The following is a 12,338-nucleotide window of genomic DNA, read 5'->3' as shown; positions in this document are numbered from 1 at the left end:
TGAGAATATTACAAAGCAAGTTAGTTGAATTAAAAATGTTTAGAGCAATTTACCTGAATAACAAACACCACACACAGTTTGAATGTAACATTTGAAACTAACTACCGCCCCCTGGAGTAACGGAGGTATGTTAGGTACCACATTGACCAAATGCTCATGTCTGCAATCACATTTTCAGCATTAGTGAATTAACCCAAGATGTTACATCTGAGTGTTGACTGGCAAAAGTCTGGACATGATACAACCATTTAGGGAAACGAGTGGTAAAGAAAGACCAATGTAAGTTGAGCTTGATAAAATCATTTATTGTGCTCCAGAAGATTAAATCCTATTTAACCAGAAAGAAAGACAAATGACAAATAATCTACATCACAACAACCCTCTGTAGTTCTCAACAGCCATTTTGATCTTCTTTCAAGGTCAGCCAGTAGAAAATAAACACATAATGAAATTTGGTTGCTGTTTGTAAGAAAATGGCCCTCAGTCTTGCATTACATTCAGTTACAAGGCTTGTCCTGGCATGTGTGTATATGAACATATGTGCATGTGTGTGAAGAAACATACTGAGCGGTGGATCTTCCCAATTACAGATGAATTCCATCTCTCTCCTTGGTAAATGTGCATGCACAAGATGAATCTTCCGCGCACCCCACCGGTGTACGGTTCATTAAATTTTTATATCGTTCAAAGGAGCTTCCTTTGCAGGGGTACACATGGGCAGGCTGACTTTGCATATGCATACCTGCAGATTGGGATTGGCATACAGAAAAGTGATGCTCTCTCTGGCCTGTTTGTACTGAACAAGGTTGTCATAGGTGAAGGCAGAACAGAGAGGATAAGCCCAGAGGAGATTGTGTCCTGAATGGGAACATGTTGTTGGGGACAGAGTGTGTCACAAGTTGGCTGATCAGGAGAAGAGCAGCACGATTCTTTCAATCTTGTTCCCTTCCTTGGCTTCCCTCGTCCCTCATTAGTTCTCTGCCTCTAGCTATTCACCAGGGCCCAGGTATTTACTCTGTGATTTATCCCAATGTTTTCCACACCAACTATTAATTAATTACCTTAATATGTGAAAGGCTGTGCTGCTAGTAAAATGACGTCTAGTGTATTCGCTTTGGTCATTACTCCATTTCCATCTCCATGCAATTTTGTTGTTTGAAAGCAAACACAGCCAATCAGAACATATTTGATCTTTAATATTCAGCTATGTAGAGCAGAATTTTAAAAGTCAACGTCAAAATGTCCTGTCATGGTCAAGGACATAAACTCTGATTTACAGCACACAAAAATGATAGTTTTTACCGTTTGTCACTTTATTGTGTCGCATCTGGTTAGGACACAGCATTAGCATGGAGTAGGTGACCAAGAGAGTTTGCACAAAAGCAAAGAGGAGGACCTGATCTGGGAGAACCAAATCACCAATCTATTTCTGTTTTTCTATATTTATACGCAACATGCTGAGAAAAAAAGAGTAGGAGTTTCCCTTTCACTGATGTTGGAGTTCAATCAAATGTACCATGAGTAAAAAGGATTCACAAGAAATCTAAACTCTCACCACAGGAACTGTCACACTGAAGTGACTATCCACAGAAAGGGAACAATGGGTTAGCACCCCAGGCCATTTTTAGCATGTAGTATGTAATGTAACGAGGCTCTGAGAAAATGAATCATGAATGTTTATTGATTCTCTTTCTCTAGCTAGCTTCAATGGCCTCTTAATATCAGAAGGCCCCGTAACAGACTCTCTCATCAGGTGTCCTGTCTTTAGTCAGGGATTCATTGGCATTGATAATTAGCATATAGCATGTTACGTAACAAGGCTTTGAGAAAAGTAAAATAATCAAGGATGGATAAAACTAGCAATTACTGAGAGATTTACAGGTGAAACTGGCTTTTAGCACAAAGGCTAATGACTTTGAGCACTTATCTCTGGGTAAGAACTGACAAAAGTTTTGCTTTCTTTGCTAGTTTCTCCATTTGTCTTTCTCTTTTCTTTCTTTCTATAGCTAGCTTTAAGCAGTATGATCAAGGGCTTCGTAACATCAGAAGCCCCCCTAATACACTCTTTCATCAGGGGCCCTCCTGTCTCCAGCGAGGGATTCATTCAAGATGATCGTTCAGGGGATTCACAGAAAGTTCTGGATGAGGGGATACCAACGCAAGTCTCCAAGTTGTACAGAATAAATCCCTGCGTCGGTCACTGGTTGTTCAAAGCTGCATGGGGGACTGCCTCATAAAGCACCGAAAATAAAGAAATGAGAATCAAACATTACAAGTAAGAATTTTTCTAAGGTAGGGTGGTTTGACTATTAGCAACTTAAAAAAAATGAAAACAGTGAATTATAACTGAGACCAATGAGCAAATCAAAAAGTACATTAATGTCCCACACATGGGAGCTCAAACAGCAAGTGATTCACCACTATTAAAAAGTTTTACCAACACACATGTACAAAACTAGTCCTTATAACCAGGTTCACTCAAGCTATTTGCAAATGCAATCTAGTTAGCGTATCCCCACCCCTTCCCGTCACCATCTCCAGAACCCACAATGTCCGCCCCCGTAAGCATATTCCAATTCCTCCCGTGAGCCAATCAGAGCAGTATTTCCTTAAACAAATCCAAACGGGGAAGAAAATGATTTTTTTTGTTGTTTTGTTTTAAATAATGACTTAATCAGCAGAACAGCCACCAAGCAGATAAATTGTCATGCGTGTCGTGCTAAAAATATCCAGCCTCCCTTTGAGTCCACCAGTTTCAGTATAGACAGCACTTGTGTGATGAAGCTGTATCTGCCAGGAAGCCAATAAATTCCCCGCTACGCTCTTGAGGCAGATTCCTCAGTATCAGCGCCCCCAGCCAGGGCTTAAAGAGCATGGGTGCTTTGTGTACATATCTAGATATGTAAATAGGTCCTATACAATAAAATTGTTCCCCCAAAAATAAATTGACAAAAAGAATTCAAAGACATTCTGTGAATGTCTCTATTGTGCATATTCTTGAGGATTTCTCCTTCTTTCCTTTTTCCCCGTAGTATTCCACATTCTCCACCAGAAGGAGAACGCATGCCTAAATTAGGTAAGCAGCATCTCCCGTCTGCTCTGAAGAGAGTAATCTACAATCCAGCGCCCCGGGAAAACAATATGTTTCCTTTTGTTTACAAAGGCCCTCCCACACGTCATCTCTTCTGTGCTTCCGTCGTTTCCTCTCCGGGTAACCGAATCAAACCATTCCTCAAAGAATCCCAAACTGACAGTTGTTTCCAGGAAATGGCCCTGGTTTTGTCACAATATAAGGGTAAAAAATCATCTCTGTTTGTTTTTCATTACATCAGAAAGTTGTTTTTTTTTGTCTTTTTTGTTCACGCCTTTAATATAAAATGATAGTTTTGATCTCTAGGAACAAAAGCATTGTTATTTTCTGTTCCTCCGAACACCTGGAGTAAAGATATTCCTCAACTCAGTGCCATCACCTCCGTCCATTGTCACACTCGTACTCCACATCTGCGGGAGTGTATGTGTGTGTGTATGTTCGTGTTTGTGTGTGAGAACGTGTGTGTGTGGCTATACTCTAGTGGTGGAGTGTGAATGAGGGTGTGGATGGGGCAGGGTGTTATTTTGTCCACTGGAGTAACTGTTGAAGGGGTGTAAGGAGGTGAGGCCTGGCATGCTGTTGGGTATCATAGTTATGGTGTTGGGGGTCATGAGAGGGATGTCGTCCGGTGAACGGCGCATGGCAAGCGTGTAATCGGGCGGGCAGGCAGTTCTCAGGACCACCTCGTGCGGGTGCATAGCCTCCCGGCACTCCCGCTCCAAATCGCTGTGTTTCATTTGTAGAGACATGATCTCCTCTTCTTGCGTATGGGGTAGCTCATTGGCTGTGGTCCTCTGCGGGCTGCAACGCCGGTGGACCTCATGCCTTCGCTTGTCCTTCTTGTAGTAGAGTGCGGCAAAAGCCAAAATGTTGAGGAAGAGCAACGAAGCACCAACGGCGATGGTGACGCTTAGTTCGGTCGAGTAGTCCCGCTGGTCCACTAGGAAAGGTTGGTTCTGGTTCTGGTTGTGGCTGTCCTGTGTTTCGGTGGGAAAAGGCGTAGGGTAGGGCCTCTTGGTGTTAACTGGGATCTTCTTTGGTGTACGTGGAGTGACCTCGGGTGGAGGCAACTTGGTGGTGGTGGAAATGATCTGGGTGACCTCATTGAGGCTATGGAGATGAGGCACCAGCTCCAGCCATAAGTTAACTTTATTGGCACGGTAATGTTCCTTGACACGGGGCTTCAAGCCAATGTGCAAGTATAGTTGGTCCTTTTGGTTGTAACGCATCCAGGCCACCTCCTCAAAGCGATTGGGCTTGGTGTGGATGAACTTGGTGTCCTGTGGAACTGGCTGGTTGGGGTCACTGAAAGGTAAAATGAAGATTTCAGTACTCCACACACAAAAGATAATTTCTACAATACCTCTTTCAGAATTGCACAAGGAAATTCACTCCATAAGACAAATATCACACAAACCATTACAGTCAAGTCTTAGGGGAGTGCCTAGAGACCCCTAATATTCTCTCAGTGCTCATTAGGGTTTCCTGACAACGGCACCTGCTTTTAAAATTAACGAGAATATATATGAGAGAAGAAATTACACATTTGCACACAAATTGATTTGTTGTCCTCCCATGAGATGATTATATGTCTAGGCCGCAATGTCATATAAACACTAAACTAAGTGATCATCAGCATTACTTTATTCACTGCATTACACCTAAATTGAAGCAAACTAAATTGCTGTTGCGTAAAAAGCAGTTGCATAAATTTAATGTAGCATAACCTTGGGAATCTTAACAAGTATTTGTGAGTGAGAATGCATTAGCAAACAATTAAGCAATGATTAAACCTTAGGAACCATGTAGCACTGTTTCCTGGTAACAACAAGGTATTGTACCTTAATAGCAAATTCAATTCCTGAATTATGAGATGTTTGCGTTGGTGGTCTTACAACAAAACAAACTTGCATTCAAAATCACTTCTAAATCCTAATTAATAGCCGTATTGTTGGCCTCAAGGATAACTGATTAGAAATATTGTCCTGTTGCCTAGAGACTTACCCAGTCTTGGCAAAGTTGGTCCAGTAGGTCATTACCACTGCACTAAGCATCACATCATTTTTGGAGAAGTTGCAGGGGAAGAGCTCAGTTGGACCAATCATGGGCAGCCCGAAAACATACGGGATCTCATCACCATGTGCCGCATCAGCCCAGGGTGGGACCTGCTCTGTCTGGCAGTGATGGTAGAAGGCATAGAAATAAGTAGGCGAGCCAAAGCTGGAGTGGAGGTCTGCCGTGGCCACAGCTGGTGCCACCCACTGATGATCTGTGAAGAGTGCCAGCAGGCTCTTTCTTCTGGTCTCCGCGTTGTGGCGGTCAGACCAGTCAGTGTACATAAACTTAATGGTCTCACGAAGGATGTCCTTCCCCTCAGGGTAACCATATAAATCATCCACAAAACTTGACACGGCATAGTCAAAATCGTTGGCTTGAACACCGTTCTCATTGTCCACAATGGGTTCCACAAACTTCAACCCCTCGCCTTGGTTGACGCCAAGCATAATGTCGTAGTTGAGGAACTCCCCTTGCTCCATAAGGATCTGAGGGTCATCGGGAATTACATCACCATCAATGACGGGCCCAAAAGCGATGTGGTAGCGGGCAGGCTGGATGTCCTGCTCCAATAGTTCTTTGTAGTGTTTTTTCTGTAGGCACTCTACCATATCCACTGTATCTTTGAGGTTGCACCCCACCTTCTTGGCTAGCATGCGGGCATACTTGGCTGGCTGAAAGCTTACAGCCCAGCTGGACAAGGCTGTGCCACTTTGGGCTATGGCCCTTTGGAAAAGACCTGTAGAGGAAAAACAAAACATAATCACAAAGAGAACAATCACTGCACACCACAGGGTCCAAACGTCTGAGACCACAAATGACCACTTGTTTATACCTATTTAAAACAACATTTTTCTTTACAAATTATATTAGTGAAAACATTTTTAATAACATTTTACATAGTCAAGAAATAGTTCAGAATTTTAAATGAAACAATATATATTTAAAGCTTTAAACATTAAGCTTTAATTTCAGGTTTATATGGAAAAAATAGCAGTTTTTCAATGTGCTCTCAGACTTTTGGACCCCACTGTAGGCTATTTTCACATGATGTGCTCCTCGGAATGCAATCTAGAGCAAATAAACACATCTCGGTTTAGCTGTTTTTATGCAAATCTTAAATGGTTTGGGAAAAGAGGCCATGCAAGTCAACATACTAATGCTGATGAACCTGAATTGTACACAGAGCTGATCAATATTTCACTTTGATGTGTAATTTTAAGGGGGAATTGTGACTATTTCAAGAATTTTGATGACAGCGCATTAACAGTAAATAGCTGTTTGAACCCTGTAAACCCCTTTCACCTATACACGTCAAGAATTGACCCATACCATTGAAGAGAAGCAGATATCATGCACAAACGTAAAGACAAAAAAAGCAAGTGAGTGAGCAAGAGAGAAAGTGTGTGCTTGTGAGAAAGACAGACAGAAAGTGCAAGAGAGAAGAAAATTGAGTTACTCTGTTACCATGACAACCCCTGGGATCTCAGTCTTAACAGTGCAGTTATGAGTAAAAACATGTTCTTACTAAAGAAGACAAAAACTATAAAAACACACATGGAAATGAAATGGAGATAAGGGGATGTTTCAGTTCGCAATTCAACGAAACTGTGACAATTTTGGATGAACAGACAAATATATTTGAGAATGGATACACTGCTAAAATTAAAAAATAAAAGGAAAATATGTGTAATATATATATTTTTTTCAAGATTAAGCAGTGCTCGGTTTGCCTCAGGGCAAAGCAATCGCATGGCACACTAAAGTCTCTTCCAAAAGTGTCTCTGGGTTCATTTGAATGATAGTGACAACCTTAAAGCAGGTCTGTGCCAGGAGACCTCTTCACAAAGCAATCTTCCAAGCAGAGAGACTCCAAATGGAATTAATGTATTTACCCTTTTTGTGCCAATGGAAGGTAAATGGTGTATTTGGACAGTGTGCTCATGGCGTGCCTGGTGATGTGTATGGACTCAACTAAATAAAGATGGGAACATGAAACGACCCAGGGAAATATAATTTTCATAAACAAGTGATATCATATTAATGTGAACATTCTGTATAGTCCAGCCCTAGTGATCAGTGTTTTATTATTATTATTAATTGCCCTGATAATGCAATACTCTAAATAAATAGGCAAAATAGCTATCGGTTGTCATAGGTTTCTAAATTTTTAAATGAATACACAGATTTTTAAAAAACACACAAAGATGAACTTTAGCGATTTCAATAGACAAGACCTTTTATATGAGTACATAACACAAACAGCTTTAGCATGCATTCAAAAATAGTCAAAAGTTAAAACCTTTGAATTGTACCTTTGGTTGAATTGCTCCAACGGTTACCTTCAGAATAATGGGAAAGAGTCAGCAGGTTGACAAATGAGGCCCCTGCCCCAGATCCAAAAACAGTAATGCGTAAAGGGTCACCCCCAAAGAATGCAATGTTTTCACTCGTCCAGCGCAGGGCCTGGATTTGATCAAGAAGTCCATAGTTTCCCTTGGCTGCCTGGTCTCCTGTGCTCAAAAAACCTGCAGAAACAAGAAATAATCGAATCAGTGTATGTATGCATTGCTGTGCAACTTTAAACCCATAAAGGATCGAAAGCTATTGAAATATTCAAAAGCAAAATGCAGTTGAAAATACGTCAGAGAAAGTGACATTTCTAAAGAGAAAAAAAAAACTTTTTTTAACATCCATGAAATGTTATCACACTTGTTCACCTCCGGAGAGCTTATGTAAACAGTTTTTAATAGTTGTTTATTTCTTGTGTATCACAGTTGGCTCCTCCTCCCCTGGAAGAGAGCCCATTCAATCTTTTTTGATTGAATGAGAATCATTTTATAGACTATTTTGGGCCTATTAAAAAAAAAAAAAAAAAAAAAAAAAAAAATTAAATTACATCAAATAAACAGAATTTAAGGAGAATCCAAAACATAGAGAGCACCCTAGTTGTAGTTTGCATTTTAGTGGACTATAGAAATATACCTTTATTTGGTCAAATTCTAAGTCATTACATTACATATACAGAGTAGGCAATCCCAAAATGCACATGTGACAAACTCTGAAAAAATCTAAGCTAGAGGATGAAGTAAGATGAATATGGAAGTAAAATAAGGACAAATGTTTTTGAAACAAAAAAGTTTGTTGAATTGCACTACTTGAAAAAGTATGTATTGCATTAACCCTGCTTGTATTTTAATGCATTGCATTTTTAGGGCTTGCATTTTTATGGGCTGAAATTCAACATGGTTATATATTTAAGCTGTGAATATTTCGATTCAAAACATTTCACACATGTTTTCATTATTAAAAATTCAATAATCTATATTCACCTTTCAGATTTCACTTCCAAAATATTCATTCTGTTTAAAAATACAACCTATAGCCTAATATTCCACAGGCAATTCTCGGTTCATTTTATTTTGCTTTATAAATTCGCTTTCACAAATTCAGTGGTTCAAACTCGACAGAAAATTCAACATTTGGGAATGGCAGGAATATCAGTGGATTGCCAATTGACCGTTCGCAAAAGCCACGCCCCCTAGTTATTGTTACTACGCCCGTCAAACAATTGAGAACCAGACACATAGCCATGGCTGGGTTGAGCTCCATACTTATTGGTATAAGTGATTGGTTTTGGAGTAATGCAGCAGACATATCCTCCAGGGCACGACAGAAAGGGCTGCAATCTAGTTTAGGTTACAAAGATTCAGTTTCTACCTGTTCTATCAGAGTTATGACAAGTAACGTTAGCCTACAGTTTCCCCACCTCTCACGTTTAACCTTTCATCATTGCATATGTTCTGCGTGTCTTTAAACATTCTGCACTCATACTGCACTCGCTCGCTTGCGTCCTATTCGCTTTGGACGCGCGAATGGATTCAAAATGTTCAAGCGTCGAACTAGACGCGATACACGCAAATTTGACGCTCTATTCGCGTTTGATGTGAACGCAGCATAATGAACAGGTCTCCCACACTGCTTAATCCATTGTCGGCATCTTTCCGCTTGGGCCTTGGGTTTTGGAAAGGAAAAAAAAAAACGACCCCTCCCTCTAAACTTTTGGGGTACCTGGTGTCAGACTTGCAGGTGCCATAGGCGCATCGTTTCACCTTGTTGCTGAAATCGCAATGTTTGACGGGGGTCCTTCTCCTTAGTTACAGTTGCTGAGCTAGGATTGGACGAGGACCGTTCGAGGGCGTGGTTTTGCGAACGGTCAATTGATAATCTCCATAGCTGTTAGTCGACCTCGCCAGCAGGGGGCGCAAGCGGATGTTGACGAAGAAAACTATAGAGCAACGAGAGTCATTCATTCATGAAAATGGATTTACAGAAATAGAGCACGAGGTTAGCCTGGCAAGCCAGACCTACATCAAGATGTTAGGTCTGGCAACTCACCATTGGCACGGCTCAGTCCGAGGGGCGGGATAAACGGTTGTCTCTCAAAATCCCTCTGCACGCAATAGGATAGCGCTACAACCAATCAGAGCAACGAAGAAGGCTAGTCGGTATATTAAACTTTTGCCGTATCCAGTCGGCAAAACTCCGAACACATCTTCCTTTTTTTAAAATGACTTAAGTGCCATTGCTCTTTTCTCAAAGAAAAGCTTAATTCCAAGTCCTCCAGAGTCGCGTCCAAAGCCGATTCGAAAGACCGCTGTTCGCCAGCAGCAGCAGCAGCCATTTTTTGTTTTCAAGTAGCAGGGAACCGTTGCAACTCTGTCGTCATTATGTTAAGCCCGCCCCGCCTACTCTATACACGATGTGATTGGCCTGACCTGAGTTTGGTTTTTCCAGCTCGAAAGTCAACGGAGAGTTGCTAGACCACACTGGCTGTAAAATAAATTTTGCTGCCGCTAGGGTGCGTCTAGATTTCTAGGCTAGCAAGAGGTAAGTATTTGTGATGATTATCAGGGCCAGTATATATATATATATATATATATATATATATATACATATATATATATATGTATATATATATACATATATATATATATATATATATATACATATATATATATATATATATATATATATATATATATATATATATATATATATATATATATATATACATATAATTATTTTACTTCCATAGATAAATTGCAATTATAAACCCATTCAAACTAAAGCAAGTTTTGAAAAAAAATAAGTTAAATCTGATTAGAAGTGCAGTATTTTACCCAATACTCCTGTATGCTATTAATATACTTTATTGTTATGTTAGCTTAGCAACATGCTAACAGCAAACTCCACTGAACTCAGTGGTGAGTAGACACTCATGTGTGCTTCGTGTGAGGAATGCTATTTGAATGACACACAGAGTACATTGCAACATGAAAAACCTTTCCAAATCAAGTCAGTTGCAAGGTTTTGTTTCAGTTAGGATGCTGCCTTAGGGTAGTTGCCTATGTAGGCACTAGACAACAAGGCAACTCACTATGTTTATTATTATTGTACTGTATGATAGCAGTGTAGTTAACTCTAAACTACATTAATCAACATTACACTGCTTGTCTTTTTTATTTTTTTATTTTTTTTTAAGTTTGCTATGGTTTGATCTTCCTTGGTTTGGTCAGCGAGTGGAACCACAGCTCTCTTGGGTCACTTGAAAATACAACTGTTGTTTTACCCCTTGACTTCCACTTAAGTGCCTTCAAATTAAAATAGTTTGTAGCAATATATTACAAATGTCAGCGAAAAAATTTTGATTACACAGAACTAACCCAGTGGTGCGTTTTAATGGAAAACTAGTCACTAACTACTTCACTACAGTAGCTTATCCTGGGAATATATGTACATCCTGAGGGTGCTTGTGGAATACTGATTGTGTGTATGTTCAGTGAATAGACGACTGTTTGGGTCTTGTAATTGCCCTCGCAGTCCCAGAACACATGAAAAATAATAAAGCCACACAACAAGTGTTCTACAGAAAGCTCATTTACAGTCGCAGACGACTAGAAACAAAACAGTCCGAAAAGTGCACGCACGCACGCACGCACACACACACACACACACACACACACACACACACACACACACACACACACACACACACACACACACACACACACACACACACACACACACACACACACACACACACACACACACACACACACACACACACACACAACACACACACAAATCCATCTGACCCTTCCTCAGCTACCTTCCTTTTGTTAATTGAGTTCTTTATTGGATTTAATTAATCTAGTTGTGTTGCTACATCAAGAAGTTGATCTCCTGGAAGTGGCCGTCAAATACAAGCACGCATTTAATTGATTCCATTTAGCCAAGGCAGTGTGCAGAGCAAATCAAAAAGACCAGGCACAGGCTCGAAAATGATTAGCAATCAAATGGCAGGCTGTCAGGTGCTCATGCCTGCGGCGCAGAGCCGTGAGCACATTTGGCTGCTAACACAGGCAGGCGGCAGCCCGCTTTCCATCCTCATACATGCAGAGAGGTGCAATCCAATCACGGGGAACAAAAGGGCCTCCCTCGGCTCGGACAGTGAATAGCCAGGGCTTGTGAATGGACGTGTATTTGGTACAATGTGGAGAAAACAGATTCACAACAATGCGCTTTAATGAGACCGGCAATAATCATGGATTTTTATCACAGTAGTCAGTGAGAGGAGTGCTCTGGATTTGCTGTATAAGCGTTATTGGCTCATTTCAATGAGATTCAGGGTCAGGGGAACACTGTCCATGGAACCTTCCCAACAACAAAAATATGTTCTAAGAACGTTTTGCTAACGTTCCCATTAAGTTATGAAAACATTATTTTCCGAATGTTCTCTGAATGTCCAAAACATCACTAAAAAAACATTAACATTAACATCAACATATATATATATATAGACCAAAAATCAAATGCCCTGCCTTTAATTATTGGAAAAAAACATTTATTCATAACTTTAAGAGAACCTTGCCACAATGTTAGCTAAAGTTCTGAGAACGTTTGCAATACTCTTGGTTATTAAAGATTGAAGACAGATTGGAAATTATTTGGCACAAATCGAATTTTATATAAATTGGATAGAATATCCAATGGAGGATGGAATATATCATCCATCCTCTCAAAATACAAAGTTCTGATGACTTCACAGTTCCTTCCTCAGATGATCATCAAATTTAAACAGCAAAAGTGAAGCACAACTCACTTAATAAAAAGTGAACATTTAATTTTA

General features: G+C 40.2%; 1 protein-coding gene across 2 annotated transcripts in view; it reads right to left on the bottom strand.

Annotated features, from left to right (window-relative positions):
• Positions 1-286: 286 nt before the first annotated feature.
• nlgn1 (neuroligin 1) overlaps positions 287-12,338 on the bottom strand; it is a 240,981-nt gene continuing 228,929 nt past the window's right edge. The window contains exons 5-7 of one of the 2 annotated variants that reach the window (XM_081358202.1): positions 7,462-7,674; positions 5,096-5,885; positions 287-4,396 (exon numbers count right to left, since the gene is read on the bottom strand). In XM_081358202.1, the coding sequence (XP_081214328.1) occupies positions 3,562-4,396; positions 5,096-5,885; positions 7,462-7,674 (1,838 nt within the window). In that variant the 3' untranslated portion in view covers positions 287-3,561. The remainder of the gene's footprint in view (positions 4,397-5,095; positions 5,886-7,461; positions 7,675-12,338) is intronic. The other variant, XM_081358203.1, reaches the window with a different exon arrangement.

This window comes from Scardinius erythrophthalmus, assembly GCF_964197995.2.
Source record: "Scardinius erythrophthalmus genome assembly, chromosome: 25".
Lineage (NCBI taxonomy): Eukaryota > Metazoa > Chordata > Actinopteri > Cypriniformes > Leuciscidae > Scardinius > Scardinius erythrophthalmus.
The sequence above is the reverse complement of the archived record's forward strand: the minus strand, read 5'-3'. Positions and strand labels throughout refer to the sequence as shown.